Here is a 17,586-nt window from a genome sequence, read left to right as displayed (position 1 = left end):
ATAGGCTCAATTTAGCTCTGAAGAATATTCAGCTATACCTAGAGATGTGCCCGTCGACTACACAAAAAAAAAAAAAAAAACGATAGAAGACACAATTTTTCCTACCTTCTTTAGGCGCTCCATTTTTTCTCGGTACTTTATAAACAATGTATTACATGTATTTACTGTTTTACATTTTTAAAAGAAAACAACGTTAGTCTGCTTTCCAAAGTAACCCAGGTTTCCGTTTTGAAGGTCATCTAAATAGAAACACGAATTCCAGAGCCGCCTTCGGTCACAAGAAAGTGTTTACTTGCTGTTGATGTTCTTGATGACAAAGACGTTTTGTTGTGACCGGGTTCTGCCCAAAAGGCTGGAGTATTCAGTATTCAACAAAATATGACATATATCGATATATATATATATATATATATATATATATATATATATATATATATATATATATATATATATATATATATATATATATATATTACACACTTTTTTTTACCCGTGCTAGGAAAAGGCATTTTTAAGGGTGATTCATATACCTGGCTGTCAGTACAGCGCAATTGAGACAGTTTTTTCAACCCCCGAAAATGTGTTAAGATTATTAGTCGTCTCTGTTTGCGAGGCTACAGCCAGGTTGAATAGCAGGGTTGGGATTGAGCTGAGCTAATAGCACAGCTATAACTCTGTTGTACATAAATTTGGTTATTTAAAATACACGTAGCTGTACAAATCCTCAAATACAAATACTTGTTTTAAAATAAATGTTATCATGTAAAGTTACGATACTGAGGCGGGTGCGAGCACATTTATTTCCAGTACCAAAGGGGTTAAAATCGTTGCTGCACAGTCTCATGTTTTGTATATTTAGATACACTGGCAGTTCCCATTGAAAAACACGCTGGCGTGGGAATAGGGTTAGTTACACGTAAAATAAAAAAGTAAATCTGTCGCCCAGTTTCAACAAAAAAACGAACAAAACAAAAGCACGTAAGCGAAACCTCTTCATTTAGGGTAAGTAAGGAAATTGGGCGCTCCGTCGTTTTTAGTTTAGGTTATAGTTTACACCACATTGAAGATACCTTGGATTAATCATCAAAGAAACCTGAGATCAGTCGGTAGGACAGATGTAAATGGTCGCCCAGATACCGGTTACCTACTCAGACTTACATTTGTGTAAACACATTTTGTTATTTGTTGCTGTCTGTACTGTTGTTTGCTTGTTACAAGGTGAAGAACAGGCCGTTTTGATTTCACCACGGTTCCGTGGTTCGAAAATATAAGAAGGCCTTATCTTTTTTTGTTTGTTTGTTTTTTTTCCTCAACACAGCTTCAAGTGTTTAAAACCTTTGCTTCAGTTAACACTGACTATTGCTGTTTGTTTACGCAATTGATTCTAACCACGAAGCAAGTTACGTGTCAATTACATTTTTTCTTATGTTTTATATTACATTTGCATAGTTTATTTTTCTCTCCAATCCAGATTTTGAGTCATACAGTTAATTTTATGCAAACGTTGAAGAGTTGCAATTTTAATTGATTTTCTGTCGTACTAAGTTGCTGACTGATTGTCTAAAAAGACATTTCAGACTCGTAATGTAATGATTTTTCACTGACCTTTCTTTTATTAAATATTAGCATCGTTTATTGCTTAATTGTGTAGACTATAGTCACATTTGACCCCGCATACAGTAAGCTGTCGTTTAGCAACACATTACACTTCTTCTTCTTCTTCTTCTTCTTCTTCTTCTTCTTCTTCTTCTTCAGAAATTTAGTGAAATTTGATGTTCAGGTCACTGTTCTTGTTCTGTTTATCGTTCTATACCTTATTATATGTATTGTATATAAGTTTCTTTCCAAAACAGAACTATATTGTGTTACTAACTGGTTTGTGTAATAATAATATAGTAGCAATATAATAATGACAATAATATATTAGTCTTATTGGTTTTCCATTGTATCTTGTTTAGGTAATCCTGGGGTTTAGAAGAGATTTTTAACTAATGTTTGTTTCCTCACTCATAGTTGAGTCGTTTTCATTCAATGTGGAAAAGTGAAGGAATTTCGTTACCCAAGGACATGCAGGAGCTACAGAGCCAGCTAAATTCAATAATGAACACCATGAACAGCAAGTCAAAGGTACAGTAAGCCCTCTGATTTCATTTAACCACATACAGGAGTTGAATTAGGATATTATTTAGAAAACAATAGCATAAGAAACCAAAGTGAAATGGGGTATTATTATTATTATTTATTATTATTATTATTATTATTATTATTATTTTTGGTTCCATTAAAATTAACTGTGTAAATAGCTTTATTCTGATTTAATCCCATATAGAGTATGATTCATTGTACCCTACAGCACTATTTGTTCAAAAGTTATTTAAAAAAAAAAAAAAAAAAGTGCTTCTGCGCAGGTTGTCTCTCTCTCTGTGCAGTTTCCATTTGTCTAGCAGATTAAGAAGCTAGACAAATGGTTTCTAAAATACCATTGTCAAGAAATTATGTAAAGAAAGGTGGCAAAAGGTCAGGCAGCAAGCAATGTAAAAGCACTCGGGATGTTCTTGATGAAATGCGTGTTTATTGTGCAAAGCCACACACAATTATCTGTTCGTGTTGTGTTGATCAGCCTGATGTCAGTAGATTTTGACCTGTATTGTGCTGCGTGGTATTTTGTACAGCTTGAGAATGCAAACTAAAATTACAGTCCAGTGGCAAATTGGCAGTTGGCAATAGTAGGACACAAAAAAACCCAAGTGCACATTATAACTCTGGAGTTTCTTTTAAGAGATCCTTCATGCACTTTGGATGTTTCTTGGTTGTGCTGTAGGACTTGCTGTATGTTTTTTTTCACTTTTACAAAAATGCTGCAAACTGGTAATAGGTCAGTATTGTCTAAAATATGTTTTCTGTCCATACACATTTGGCAGTGCGTACTGTAGTACTGGAAAGATGTTCATGTTAACACTTCAAGCAATTACAGTACATTGTTTGATTCACTTAGAATTTAGTAAGTTTGCACCTGTTTATCTCTAAGACAAGAAGGTTAAACAGAGCAAGGGATAAACAACAAGAAAAGGGTACATTAATGCAGGTTCCACTGCAGTAAATGCATAGTTAGTAAATGCAGTATTGCTATTTTTGTCTTTAAATGCAGCAGGTATATCAGCACTGTCTTTTCTTGCTTTTTAATTGCTGGCCTACCAAGTTAATTGGCATTTTTTCTTAGAGTTCCTTTCCTTAGCAGACCAGCACACTACTGTCACAGTCATAAGCAGCTAGATGCCTATAGGCCATAGTTATTGTTGTTACTGTTAACCGCATGGTTCTGATTTCATTCATTAAACGTAATTGCTAAATATAGCTTTTGCTAATTGTCAGCTTGCAGATATCATGAATACCCCAGCGGGACAGTACCTTGATGGCCACCCCTTTTTTGCCCTGACCCTGTTGGTGTTTGGTGCCATGGCAACAGTACCCGTTGGCCTGTTCCTGACCTTTGCTATTGTCACGTTTGTGACTGCCTCTATTGGGTTTGTCTTCTTGCAAGGTAATTCTACAGCTAACCACTAGGAGAGGGCAGTTATTCCTATTTCCATATTGTTTATGAGTTAACAACTTGCTGACTTCAGTTAGGTTTATTAATAATACTTGTATGGAGATAATCTAAAAGATTTAACAGAGGCTGTTGTGTGTTGGAATTACACTCATCCTGATACCACAAGAGTAATACTGGAAGAACAATTTCAGATCGTTCTGCAAATTGTTCTTTGATGAGATTCATTGAGGACCTCAGAGTCAGTTTTAACTAAAGATGACTGATTGGTGCTTTTATGATGTGTTAATTTGAGGTCTAGCTGTTTTTTGTCAGAGGTGTATTTACACAATTCCCTCTGCTACTGGGAATGATTAGAAAGTTATTAGGAAGCTAGACCAAGTTGTGTGCATCAGTAACAGACTGAGATGGATCAGTGCCAATTGGCATTATGGGCTGCAGAAATCTGTCTCTCCAACTGACTTTGATGGAGGTTACCTCATTAGTTTGCTATTAAACCTTGGACCAGTGTAGACATTCAGGCAGTTACCCTTCTTCATGGATTTAATTTGCATTTCAAAGCCAACACTGAGTTTCTTTTACTTTCTTTGAGTAGATTTAGGGCTAATGGGATTTCACACATCAGCATGTCTAAATTCTGGCAATGCAGTAAAAAAACAAAAAAAAAACTGTTTTGTTTCCACCTCAGACAGCTGGGCATGAGGAACACTTGGTTTCATGCTTTGTTTTAATAGGACACATTCCCATTGTTAAGGCATAAGTAATTAACTCTTTCTTTGGTATTAAACTTTGTGGACACACTCTATTATGGGATTGTCAGATGCTGACCTTGGCTGAATTGTATGGGCTTAAAACTGCAAAAGGGGGACACTGATAAAAATTTAAAATAGAAAAGTTTTCAATAACTTGTACTGTACCATATAGTCAAAGGCCCTGTTGTTGTATACCCTTCCCCATTCTTAAGCAAACTACATTTTAAAAAACATTTCTAAATCTTTTGATCTAGATTTGCCTCCCATTAACATCTGTTTTCTTAAAGTCTGTACTTGTGGACCAAAATGAAAGTTCTGTCAGAAATGTTCAATGTGTTTTTTCCTCAGAAGTGTCTCTGTGTCTACAGGTTTTCTGCTGTTGCTCGGCGGAATAGCCCTGCTGTGTGTGCTCTGTGGTCTCGCCGTCATTGCCTTTGTTGTGTCTGCTATCTTCAGTGCCTTTTACATAACTGCCTCCAACGTGCTTGACTATTACTACAGCCACCGGTAAGAATTTGCAAGGAGGTTATTACACTAAAAGTTGTTCAATTAACCTTTTCAGTAGTTTTGTACCGGCTGTGTTTTCCTTTATACACATTACACACTGGAGTAAAACACTTTAATAAACAGGGTCATTGTGTGGTATTGTAGTCTTGTGGATTCACCAGTGTACTGATGCTTTACCGTGTGTCTTAGGCACAAAGTTAAATCTGTCCACCGCATCATCCCCAGGCTTTGTTACATAACGATTAACGACAATGTCATTAAAAGGCCTCCTTAATGCCTTAATGCAAGTAGTATAAGGCAATGGCAAGCTTGCAGTATGATAAATAAGTACAGTGCTACCCCATTGTAACGCGACATGTTATAGTGTGGAGTCAGTTATAATACGGTAAGGTCGTGGCTCCCATTTCATAATGCAATTTGACTCGCAAACGGTGGGTTTTATTGTTGTTTTACACTACAGTATTTAAACCCTTTTTTTTCCTGTAGTAAAAATAAACTGTCCGTTAATTTTACAAAACAAGTACGAAACAGTACAAGTGTGTATAAACGTCTTTGGATTCTATTATTTACATTTATCCTAAAAAATATACAATTTAAATAAGAGTGGTGTAAGCTTTAAATGGTGGAATAGCAGTTTCCATTATACATATACCAGGATTTATACTGTTACACAACGTGTGTGCGTGTGCGAGTGTGTGTGCGCGCACACGCTCAGCTGGGATTGACTGATGTCTGGGTAGGCGGGGACTTGAAAGCCAACATCAACCTAGACAAAGCTGACAGCTGAGTCAGGCAACCTGCTGTGTGAATGTACAAGACTGTTTGCTGTTTTTGGTGTGGCCCAGGCTGACAGGCCAGGAGTACTCGTCCCAATAAACTGTGGATTGTAGTACTTGCAGATTGTGTGCGTCTCCTTCCTTCATTTTCCACTGTACTGTACAATATTAATTTCGCCATTGTAAATCATTTTGGAAACAAAAATGCCAATATTCATTGTAAGGTAAAGCACAAATAACGCAGTCTTGAATGATGGACCCCGACAACAGCGTTATGGGTGGCACTGTAATAAGCAAATGGTTTATTCATTAACCTTCAGATCTTGTGATTGTTCTTGTGGACCAGGGATTTAGATAATTAGCCATTTCAATGCCATGTGGATGCGTTATTAGAATTTAAAATAGCTGAGTTAATTTGTATTCTGCATAGAAAATGAAGAAATTGTCTGGTAGTGTTGACGCTCCTGTAGATAGGGCAAGTCGCTGGGGTTAAGCCCACTATTTTAAAACTACAGTAATTTACAGTTGCATACAAACGCCTAGTTTAAAAGTTCTCCAGCAATTACACACTTTGATGGTGCAGTTTCAGTAATGATTGACAAGTGCTTGGAGTAGATTCTTTGTTCACAAGCCACTGCAGTGACAAAAGTGAAGCGATATGATGTTTCAGTGTGTACTGTAAGTGAGCATTTCTGCTAAAACCTGTTATTTTCAAAAATGACCTTAATTAAAGTGACATTCGCACAGATGCAACTATTGTGAATTTCTTGGTACAGGAAGGCCCGAATAAACCGCAATTATCTTGTTTTTCTTGTTTTCTCTTAAATGGAAATAAAATGACTGCATTCTATAATCTTTTTAAAATATGTTTTAAGCTTTTGGCATTTAAGGTTTGTGAGTCCACTGGGATGAGGCATCAAACAGTGCAGTGTAACACCTTGAAATGCACATTTCTCAAGGCCTTGTATCACTGTAGCTCAGACTCCCCTCAACACCACCTCTCCTGGGACTGCGTCACTGACACAGCCAGCTCACTTTCTCACAGGTTTTATATTTGTTCCAATCTCAAAAAGACTGTTCATTCTTGTCTTTGATAAGCCCGTCTGACAAATTGACAGTGTTTCACAGCATCACCATGTTGATTCTGCTAGGTAAAGGCTGTGATTTAATTTTAACTTTCACTGTAAAATCCTTCCAGCAATTATTCCAGTCAGAAATCAAAAATCCAAACCCAAAATGAAACACGGCTTAGGCTGGATCATTCTTGCAGTACCATACCTGTACAGCTCATAACCGACTGTAATTGACTGAGTCTGTGCTTGCAGTTCTTCAGTGTTGTTGCAGTACTATCTGGTAGTTGATGTCTGTATTCAACAATTCCTAATATTCTTTCTGGAATGATGTCTGACTGTATCCTGAATGTATAAATAAACTGGGTAACACTTTAAAATGAGTGTCGGTTATTTCATGTGTATTAAGGGAAATGTTATGAAGTCATGAATTTTGAATTTAATAGGAATTTCATTTGAAATCATGTGTTAGTTACAATGGAATTACAGACACTTATTTTAAAGTGTTAACATAAACTGTCTACTTCCTCTTGTGGATATTGTTGCAGTAAGACAGCAGAAGTGCAGGTGTCATCGTTAATTAGGGTGAGCCTGCTGCCTCGTTTTGATCTTTTAAGTTATGCAGGAATGATGGAATTCACTAGGATCCTAAGGGATTAAACCAGTGTTTTTCTTACCTTAAGCTCAGCCTACATGAAGCAGAACACCATCGGAAGCCGTCCAAGATGTGAGAGTGATGCCTTTTCCTGCCCCAACCCAGGTTTTCAGAAACAGAAAGGATAGTAACAGCGGTGCCAGTAGGCTTTTCCATTTTTGAGTCTGCTTTGTGTGTGTGTGTGTGTGCCTTTTTTTTTTTCTTTTTTTTTTTTTAAGTTTAAAGGACTTGAATCGCCATTGAATATCGTTATTTGACAGTTTCATATATTTGTTATATTAAACAAACCCATTTTGGATTAATTGTAGTAACACTCAAGAGCTCATTAGTTGAAATATTTGTTATGTTTCTGTGTAATCACCTTAATTGATTCACAATTCATTGTGAACTGCAGTGTGGAATATAATTTAATAAGCTTTAAATCAGCTTCCAAAAGGACCAGCATTAAGAAGCTTTCTTAGCAGGTTAAACCATCGGACACCATTGAGTACCACCTGTGCGTTATTAAATAAAATGCACCTAATAGTAAGAAGCAGCCTAGAATGTATGCCAAACTTTACCTTATATAAGCAAAATACCCAAAACAGAAATTGTTCTGAAATTTCTGTCAGTGAAGATATGGAATGTGCCTTTTTCTGTTTTGTTCTTCAGCTGGGGGAAGCAGTCCCCCCCCCCCCCCCCCCCCCCCCCCCCCCCCCCTTTATTCTCTTGGAGGTGCAAAGGGATGTTACCCAGTTTTTGGTGATCAGGTGTCAGGCAGGTTTTCAGGGGTTATTGACCTTAGTCTGTTTGGAAGTCTGATAATAAGATATGGTTATAAGGTTGTGGAATGTGATGTTATAGTGCCATTATTATCTGTGACTAACAATGCTCATTATCCTTGCATTTCCTTGTTACATTTTTATCTCATTTTGCACTGAATAATATGTACAGTTTACCCTCTGTATGCCTAAAACTAATGCATTCTTGCCTTGTAGCCAACATTTTCATAAATATTATTCTAAATGCCTTGTGTAATAAATAACTTGTAAATAACTTGTAAAGTTTTGATTAAGTAAATCCAATTACAAATGCACTGTTTCCTGTTTTTAAATGTTAAACTGTTTCTAAATATCGTTATACTATTAAATATTATTCTTCTGTAACTAATTTGAAAGATATTTTCTAGAAAATAAACATTTGTTTCCATTCTACATGTATTGTTTGCAATTATTTTTTTTTGCCACCCAGCCTCTTCTTACTTGGTTGTGTTGTTAAACACTCCAGAATGCAATTATTGAAAATACACTGGCATTATTTTGCTTCTTGCAGTGCAGGTCACAATGCATGCAATTAAATTTATGGCACTTCGAAAAAATCTATACTTCACAGAACGTTTTAGCTTAACAAGACATAAGTTGCTGCTGGAGCTTTCAAAATTTTAGATTTCTGTATCCGCCAATGCTGCTGTATGCAATTATCTACTGGCTTGGACCATACTTCATTCACAGTTATTGGATTATCTCTGCAATTCATTCAAACACTGATAAAATGGATTTCCTCCATGCGCAGGCTGATTGTATCACAGGCCCTGGATGAAAAATACACTGACGATTAATCCGCTTTAAATAATATATATCCCATATATATATACACTGAACAAAAATATAAACGCAACATGTAAAGTGTTGGTCCCATGTTTCATGAGCTGAAATAAAAGATCCCAGAAATTTTCCATACGCACAAAAAGCTTATTTCTCTCAAACTGTGCACAAAATTGTTTACATCCCTGTTAGTGAGCATTTCTCCTTTGCCAAGATAATTCATCCACCTAACAGATGTGGCATATCAAGAAGCTGATTAAACAGCATGATCATTACACAGGTGCACCTTGTGCTGGGGACAATAAAAGGCCACTCTAAAATGTGCAGTTTTGTCACACAACACAATGCCACAGATGTCTCAAGTTTTGAGGGAGCGTGCAATTGGCATGCTGACTGCAGGAATGTCCACCAGAGCTGTTGCCAGAGAATTGAATGTTCATTTCTCTGCCATATGCCACCTCCAATGTCGTTTTAGAGAATTTGGCAGTACGTCCAAGCGGCCTCACAACCGTAGACCATGTGTAACCACACCAGCCCAGGACCTCCACATCCAGCTTCTTCACCTGCGGGATCATCTGAGACCAGCCACCCGGACAGCTGATGAAACTGTGGGTTTGCATAACCGAAGAATTTCTGCACAAATTGTCAGAAACCGTCTCAGGGAAGCTCATCTGTGTGCTCGTCATCCTCACCAGGGTCTTGACCTGACTGCAGTTCGGCATCGTAACCGACTTCAGTGGGCAAATGCTCACCTTCGATGGCCACTGGCATGCTGGAGAAGTGTGCTCTTCACAGATGAATCCCGGTTTCAACTGTACCAGGCAGATGGCAGACAGCGTGTATGGGGTCGTGTAGGTGAGTGGTTTGCTGATGTCAACGTTGTGAACAGAGTGCCCCATGGTGGCGGTGGGATTATGGTATGGGCAGGCATAAGCTACAGACAATGAACACAATTGCATTTTATCGATGGCAGTTTGAATGCACAGAGATACCGTGACGAGATCCTGAGGCCCATCACTTCATGTTTCAGCATGATAATGCATGGCTCCATGTCGCAAGTATCTGTACTCAATTCCTGGAAGCTGAAAATGTCCCAGTTCTTCCATGGCCTGCATACTCACCAGACATGTCACCCATTGAGCATGTTTGGGATGCTCTGGATCGACGTGTACGACAGCATGTTCCAGTTCCCGCCAATATCCAGCAACTTCGCGTAGCTATTGAAGAGGAGTGGGACAACATTCCACAGGCCACAATCAACAGCCTGATCAACTCTGTGCGAAGGAGATGTGTCGCGCTGCTTGAGGCAAATGGTGGTCACACCAGATACTGACTGGTTTTCAAATACAAGCCCCTACCTTTTTCTTTTAAGGTATCTATGACCAACAGATGCATATTTGTTATGTGTAATCCATAGATTAGGGCCTAATGAATTTATTTCAGTTGGCTGGTTTCCTTATATGAACTGTAACTCAGTAAAATATTTGAAATTGTTGCATGTTGCAATTTATATTTTTGTTCAATATATATATATATATATATATATATATATATATATATATATATATATATATACAGTGCCGAGAAAAAGTTTGTGAACCCCTTAGGATTTTCACATATTTCAAACCTAAAATGTTATTAGATCTTAATTTAAGTTCTAATAATAGATAAAGATAAACTGATTAAACAAATGACACAAAAACATGATACCTTTTCAACATTTATCCACAAATGATTCAATATTCAATATCCATGTGTGAAAAACTATGTGAACCTTTAGATTCAGTAACTGGTGGCACCCCCTTGAGCAGCAATGACTTCAACTAAGCATTTACTGTAACACTTGGTCAGTCTCACAACGGTTTTAAGGGATTTTGGCCATTCCTCCTTACAGAACTGTTTGAACTTGGTGACATTTGAGGGCTTCCTTGCATGGACAGCTCGCTTCAGGTCCTGCCACATTTCGATGGGGTTTAGGTCCGGACTTTGACTAGGCCATTCTAAAATGTGGAATTTCTTCTTCTGCAGATCTGCTTGTATGTTTAGGATCATTGTCTTTCTGCATGACCCACTTTCGGTTCAGCTTCAGCTCACGGACGGATGGCCTGACATTCTCCTCTAGAATCTTATGATACGATATACATGCAGAATTCTTGGTTGTGTCAGTGATGGCAAGCCGTCCAGGTCCTGAGGCAGCAAAGCAACCCCAAACCATCACACTCCCACCACCATGCTTGACGGTTGGGATGAAGTTCTTCTCTTCGAACACAGTGTCTGGTTTTCGCCAAACATAACATTTCTCATTGAGGCCAAAAAGTTCTACCTTTGACTCGTCTGTCCAGAGAACATTGTTCCAGAAGTCTTGTGGATCATCTATGTGCTCTTTGGCAAACTTCAGACAGGCAGAAATATTCTTTTTAGAAAGCAATGGTTTCATCCTCTCTATCCTTCCATGAACATCATTCTTGTTCAATCTTTTTCTGATAGTTGAGTCATGAACACTGACATTAACCCCGGCAAGAGTGGTCTGTAGATCCTTGGAAGTTACTCTGGGGTTCTTTGTATTTTCATTGATGATTTTCCGGTTTGTACTTGGGAGAGATTTTGGTATGATGACCGCTCCTGGGTAGAGTGACTGTGGTCTTGAACTTTCTCAATTTGTACACTGTATTTCTGGGTTTCCACACACCTGTATGGTGAAGACCAAACTCACAAAGTTTCTGATCTTTATATAGGGTCGGGCCTCCCAAACTCACCCCTGAAGATCTACCTAATTCAACATCTGATTCTAATTATCCCCTTAATTGAGCTGATAAAACCACGGGTTCACTTACTTTTTCCATACCCTGAATCTTAATTACTCATTGTTTGTCTAATTCATACATCATTTTGTTTCAAAAGACAGAAATGGTCAATATAAACCCTATTGGATATTTAAGAAAAGATTAGTTTTGATTCAAGAGGGCTATCATGGTAAAACTTTGGAATTTCCATAATTATCACTGGGGTTCCACACTTTTTCTCGGCACTATATGTATATAATGGGAGACCAGCATACCTTGATTTAGTCTTTTCAAATAACGAAGACAGAATAACTAAAACAGAGGTCAGAGAACCATTGGGAAAACTCAGTCTACAATATAGTCTCATTTGAAGTGATTTTTAAAACCCAAAAAATAATAACTAAAGCTAAGGTTTACAATTTTAGAAAGGCAAACTATGAAGGTATGAAACAAAGACTAACAGAAGTAGATTGGAGTAAAATAGAGAAAACATCCACAGAAAAAGGATGGCTGTTTTTTTAAAAAATGTAGTACTAGAGGCGCAAAACAATTACATCCCAAAAGTAGACAAATCTTAATCTAAAACAAAATTGCCAAAATGGTTTAATAGATCATTGTTTTAAATAACTTTATCATAACCGAGTGATAAAAGGGACAATAAAGGGACAAGGAGCTCTTAAAATCAACAAATCCCCTGGGCTGGATGAGATAGTACTCAAAGAAATTTTATTTACAAACCACTAACCAAGATCATGCAACAGTCTCTTGACACGGGTTATACTGACAGAGAATCGCAAAAGTAATACCGATCCACAAAAAAGGAAACAGAACCGAACTAAGTAACAACAGACCAATAAGCCTGTCTTCTAGTATATGTTAACTTATGGAAACTATAATAAGATCCAAAATGAAAAATTACCTATATGGTAACAGTATACTTGGGAGACAGTCAACATGGTTTTAGGAAAGGGAGATTGTGTCTAACTAACCTGCTTGATTTTTTTGAGGATGCAACATCAATAATGGATAATTGCAAAGCATATGACATGGTTTATTTAGATTCCCAGAAAGCTTTTGGTAAAGTCCTGCATAAAATATTAATTTTCAAACTGAACACAGTAGGGATTCAAGGAAATGTATGGTTAACAAATGTAGTGGTTAACATGTAGATCACAGAAAGTACTGATTAGAAAAGAAACCTCAGAATGGAGCGAGGTAAGCAGTGGAGTACCACAGGGATCAGTATTAGGTCCTCTGCTATTCCTAATCTACATTAATGATTTAGATTCTGGTATAGTAAGCAAACTTGTTAAATTTGCAGATGACAGAAAAATAGGAGGAGTGGCAAACACTGTTGCAGCAGCAATGGTCATTCAAAATGATCTAGACAAGATTCAGAACTGGGCAGACACATGGCAAATGACATTTAATAGAGAAAAGTGTAAGGTACTGCACGCAGGCAATAAAAATGTGCATTATAAATATCATATGGGAAACACTGAAATTGAAGAAGGAATCTATGAAAAAGGCCTAGGAGTTTATGTTGACTCAGAAATGTCTTCATCTAGACAATGTGGGGAAGCTATAAAAAAGGCCAACAAGATGCTCAGATATATTGTGAAAAGTGTTGAATTTAAATCAAGGAAAGTAATGTTAAAACTGTACAATGCATTAGTAAGACCTCATCTTGAATATTGTGTTCAGTTCTGGTCACCTCGCTATAAAAAAGGATATTGCTGCTCTAGAAAGAGTGCAAAGAAGAGCGACCAGAATTATTCCGGGTTTAAAAAGCATGTCATATGCAGACAGTCTGAAAGAATGGAATCATTCAGTCTTGAACAAAGAAGACTACGTGGCGACCTAATTCAAGCATTCAAAATTCTAAAAGGTATTGACAATGTTGACCCAAGGGACATTTTTGACCTGAAAAAAGAAACAAGGACCAGTGGTCACAAATAGAGATTAGACAAAGGGGAATCCAGAATAGAAAATAGGAGGCACTTTGTTACACAGAGAATTGTGAGGGTCTGGAATCAACTCTCCAGTAATGTTGTTGAAGCTGACACCCTTGGATCCTTCAAGAAGCTGCTTGATGAGATTCTGGGATCAATAAGCTACTAACAACCAAATGAGCAAGAAGGGCTGAATGGCCTCCTCTCGTTTGTAAACCTTCTTATGTTCTAACAAAACCACTAGAGAATAAACAAAGTACCAACATTCCCCATGCAATGGTTAAGACACAAACATTTTTGGTTCAAGTTGTCAGCATGATGGGAAAATAGATTTTAAAGCTAAAATCATGTTATAATTCAATAATGAGATGAGATACAACCAGCTATAATGCAATATTGAAATGAGATTCAACAAGATTATAATGCAATAATGCCTGTTATGACCATTCATGCCAGTGCCCTGAATTTTTTCTCTATACATACGTACTTTTGCATGTGTGTACTATACAGTACACACCTAATCGAATTCACATATTATCGCATGTTGTTGGCAGTGTTGGACAAACGAGTTTAGTGAATGCTACAATACAGATTGTGATTTTGCTCTATTTTGAATAGATTGATTTTACTAGTTTTTTTTTATTTAACTTTAACCTTTAAAAAAAAAAAAAAAAAAAAAGATTATCAACCGCTAGGAAAAATAAAAAAACAAACATAATTTCTATGCCATTCCAAAGAAATCTTAACTGATTGGTCACATATTTTGCTTGGAATGTCGTGTAACCATAGCAAATACTGTGCGCCTGTGAGTTTCTGTCATACCCCCAGTACAGCTTTAACTACGACCGTTCACCAAGAAGAATGCGTGGTGACTTAGCGACACTTGCCTCGTCTAGGAGCAGGATGGTGGCTGGTGCTGCGCACACTTTAAATACCTCTCAGACATCAGTCACACGTAGCTTCAAACGACACCGCTCCTGCTTTATCACAGTTTGTCAGTAATGGTAAGAGCCACTAATGTTTCCAAAACCTTGACAGAAACAATAACATAGCTCAGAGAAAGAAGAAAGTAACCACGACTGACGACGATATGGATTCTATGGAAAGTGTGGTTACCACCGCAAATATTACGGACTTACAACAAAACAAATCCGATACGGGTGAGATATGTTTTGTAATTCCTTAATCGTATTTTAGTTGATCAGGAGTTAACTTTTGTGTTACCAAAAGTGTAGCTTTAAGAAAATGCAACCAGTAATAGCTAGGGATATTAACACATTACTTGTTTTTGCTTTATGCGTTGTTTATCGAGCTTTACGACGTACAGTATAATCCCTGATCTCTAATTGTTGTTGGGTTTTGTTTTACACAGATTCTACCAAATATATTGCATATAGCAGTATATTCATGCCAACAGTTTTTGGCATTATCTGCTTGCTGGGCATAATAGGGAACGTGATAGTCATCTTCACCGTGTTCAGTAAGTCAAAGTTCAGGTGCAGAAGCAGCGTCCCCGATATATTCATTGTTAATTTATCGGTTGTGGACCTGCTTTTCCTGCTAGGGATGCCGTTCCTCATTCACCAGCTGCTGGGTAACGGAGTTTGGCACTTTGGAGAGACTGTTTGCACGATCATTACAGCCCTAGACACCAACAGTCAGTTTACCAGCACCTACATCCTGACTGCCATGACACTTGACAGGTACCTAGCGACTGTCTACCCCCTCACCTCTGTGCGGTTCAGAAGACCCGCTGTTGCCGTTCTAATAATTTGCATCCTCTGGGTCATTTCGTTCCTTAGCATCACTCCCGTTTGGATGTACGCCCGGCTGATTCCTTTGCCCGGTGGAGTGTTAGGTTGCGGGATTCGCTTGCCGAACCCGGAGACAGATATCTACTGGTACACGCTATATCAGTTTTTCATCGCCTTTGCCATACCTTTTACGCTTATATCAGTGGCTTACTGGAGGATTTTGCTCAGAATGACCTCCTCGGAGGCTCTAACCACGCAGAGGAGTGCCAGGATAAAGACTAAAAAGGTGACCAGGATAGCAATCACTATCTGCTTAGTTTTCTTCTGTTGTTGGGCTCCCTTCTATGTGTTGCAGTTGATTCAGCTGGCAGTAGTTAAGCCGACACTGTCATTCTATTACGCATACAGGGTTGCTATCAGCCTGGGCTACGCGAACAGTTGCCTGAACCCGTTTATCTACATTGTGCTGTGTGCAAGCTTTAGGAGAAGATTTATAGTCTCGGTCAGACCCGCTGAAGACATACAAAGCCCCGCCAGGAGCCGACGAAATCGCAGGAAAATGGATCATCATTCTGAGCAACAGCAGTTACAGTTGGTTTCGATTCCCGGAAGATAGACTTTCTGATTGCAGTGGTCATCTCTCGAAGATTTCAGCTCGTTTTGTTTTCAAGAAAGAACATCAGCACTTCTGTGTTTGAATGTGATCGGGTCAAGAGGGGTATTAAAATGTACAGATGTGTTGTGGTTAGTTCCTACGAGTAGTAGTCAAGTTTTTTTTTTTATCTGCCTGTGTTTATTTATTTTAAATTTAGAAAATATGTGGTTAGGAATAGCGAACTGTGATGTTAGCAATTCTTTGGAAATTCCTTTTCGTGTATATATAACTGTTCTCAATAACAGCGTAACTAGAATCAGCACCTTGGACAGTGTCCATCTGAGGCATCCATAGAACATCAGACACCGTCTGATAAAATTGTTTCTGAATTGAATGAATGAATGAAATATAATAATAAACAAATACAAAAACGAAAAAATACAAATGGAATGATCAGATTTAACGTGGCTGACTTATCTGTTTTCATGCAGGTGGTTTTATTGACCATTGTCTTAATATTCTGTTGCAAATCATTGTGGCGTTTAATTTTGGTAAATATTGTTGTATCGTTTATGTTTTGTCCAGTTTGCTATTGAACGTATTGAAAACGTTGAGTATTGTATAGTTGTTGAATGACACATTTCTGTAAATATGGACTAGGAAGCCTTGCAAACCACAATTCAACATTTCTAGTGTTTTATGTTTTATATTATGTTTAAAAAACACTGAAAATCAGAATGTACTGAGCTATGGTATGGATATGAATATATGATCAAATAAATGTGTGTTTTTTTCCTTTGGAAAAGCATGTTACTGTTAAAATAAAACAATATTAATGAAAATGTATACATTGATTTTACTATCCTCACAAAATAAGAAGGATATAATAATCAATCCAAAATTAAAGTATGCATTTAGATTCTTTCTGGGTTTTTTTTTAATGAGCTCCTGGACACTCATTAGAGAGTACATACAAATCCTTCTTCTCTCAGGTCTTAATTACATTTACGTGCCCCAATAAAATAGTCACTGGAAATCAGGTCAATGTGCAAATTAACAATTTCCGAGCTATAGACCATTACATGACATTCAATTCTATTCTTGCAAGTTATGACAAATACACCTTTAACATAACATATCCTGCGACAAAATACCACATTCTTCATCCACAGCTATGCAATTGCAATTCTGTTTATTTAAATAGCCAAACCATTACAAAAACTGAGCTATGTGTGAAGCAGCAGATAAATAAATATATAAATAAAAACTCAACTACTAAATAAGCAGTCAAGGTTAAAGGGTTAAAGACTGCTTTAAGCTGAGGAATCCGATTATTGGATAGGAGATCGTACTTAAACATGTATATTCCATTGAACCTGTCATTAGGTATAGCCGTGAGAAACAAGCACCTTGAGGGGTTCCCAGAGGGAGAGGATGCAGCCTGTCTCTGCTCGTCAGAACTTAAAATGCACACGGGTACTTTTTAGCTCATTCTGACAAGACAGATAGTGCTGTGAACATGTGTGCAGCACTTTAATCGTAAGGAAGCATTACTAACCGTGCATTGTAAAGAAGCTCCAAATGACGCCTCAGCAATGTAACTTCTTTGGAA

General features: G+C 37.6%; 3 protein-coding genes across 6 annotated transcripts in view; 2 read left to right on the top strand and 1 right to left on the bottom strand.

Moving 5' to 3' along the window:
* LOC121330574 (dynein heavy chain 3, axonemal-like) overlaps positions 1-260 on the bottom strand; it is a 51,560-nt gene extending 51,300 nt beyond the window's left edge. Inside the window, exon 1 of the mRNA XM_041277184.1 lies at positions 106-260. Coding sequence (XP_041133118.1) covers positions 106-123 — 18 coding nt within the window. The 5' untranslated portion in view covers positions 124-260. The remainder of the gene's footprint in view (positions 1-105) is intronic.
* Positions 261-811: 551 nt separating this feature from the next.
* Positions 812-7,516, top strand: LOC121330452 (lipid droplet assembly factor 1-A-like). Of its 4 annotated transcripts, none has more exons than XM_041276982.1 (5): positions 812-1,002; positions 2,014-2,127; positions 3,373-3,541; positions 4,668-4,806; positions 7,341-7,474. In XM_041276982.1, exons 2-5 carry the CDS (start codon positions 2,032-2,034, stop codon positions 7,381-7,383), a joined length of 447 nt encoding a protein of 148 aa, XP_041132916.1. In that variant the 5' UTR covers positions 812-1,002; positions 2,014-2,031; the 3' UTR covers positions 7,384-7,474. The 4 variants fall into 4 exon arrangements, with proteins under 4 accessions (XP_041132916.1, XP_041132912.1, XP_041132915.1 ...); XM_041276978.1 differs by having other exon boundaries at positions 828-1,002; positions 7,336-7,516; XM_041276981.1 differs by lacking the exon at positions 812-1,002 and adding an exon at positions 1,016-1,106 and having other exon boundaries at positions 7,336-7,516.
* Positions 7,517-15,008: 7,492 nt separating this feature from the next.
* Positions 15,009-16,217, top strand: LOC121330453 (melanin-concentrating hormone receptor 1-like). The gene has a single exon (XM_041276983.1). It carries the CDS (start codon positions 15,033-15,035, stop codon positions 15,993-15,995), a length of 963 nt encoding a protein of 320 aa, XP_041132917.1. The 5' UTR covers positions 15,009-15,032; the 3' UTR covers positions 15,996-16,217.
* The last annotated feature ends 1,369 nt before the right edge of the window (positions 16,218-17,586 follow it).

Source organism: Polyodon spathula, chromosome 18 (genome assembly GCF_017654505.1).
Source record: "Polyodon spathula isolate WHYD16114869_AA chromosome 18, ASM1765450v1, whole genome shotgun sequence".
In the NCBI taxonomy this organism is placed as follows: Eukaryota; Metazoa; Chordata; class Actinopteri; order Acipenseriformes; family Polyodontidae; genus Polyodon; species Polyodon spathula.
This window is presented reverse-complemented; position numbering and strand designations above follow the sequence as displayed.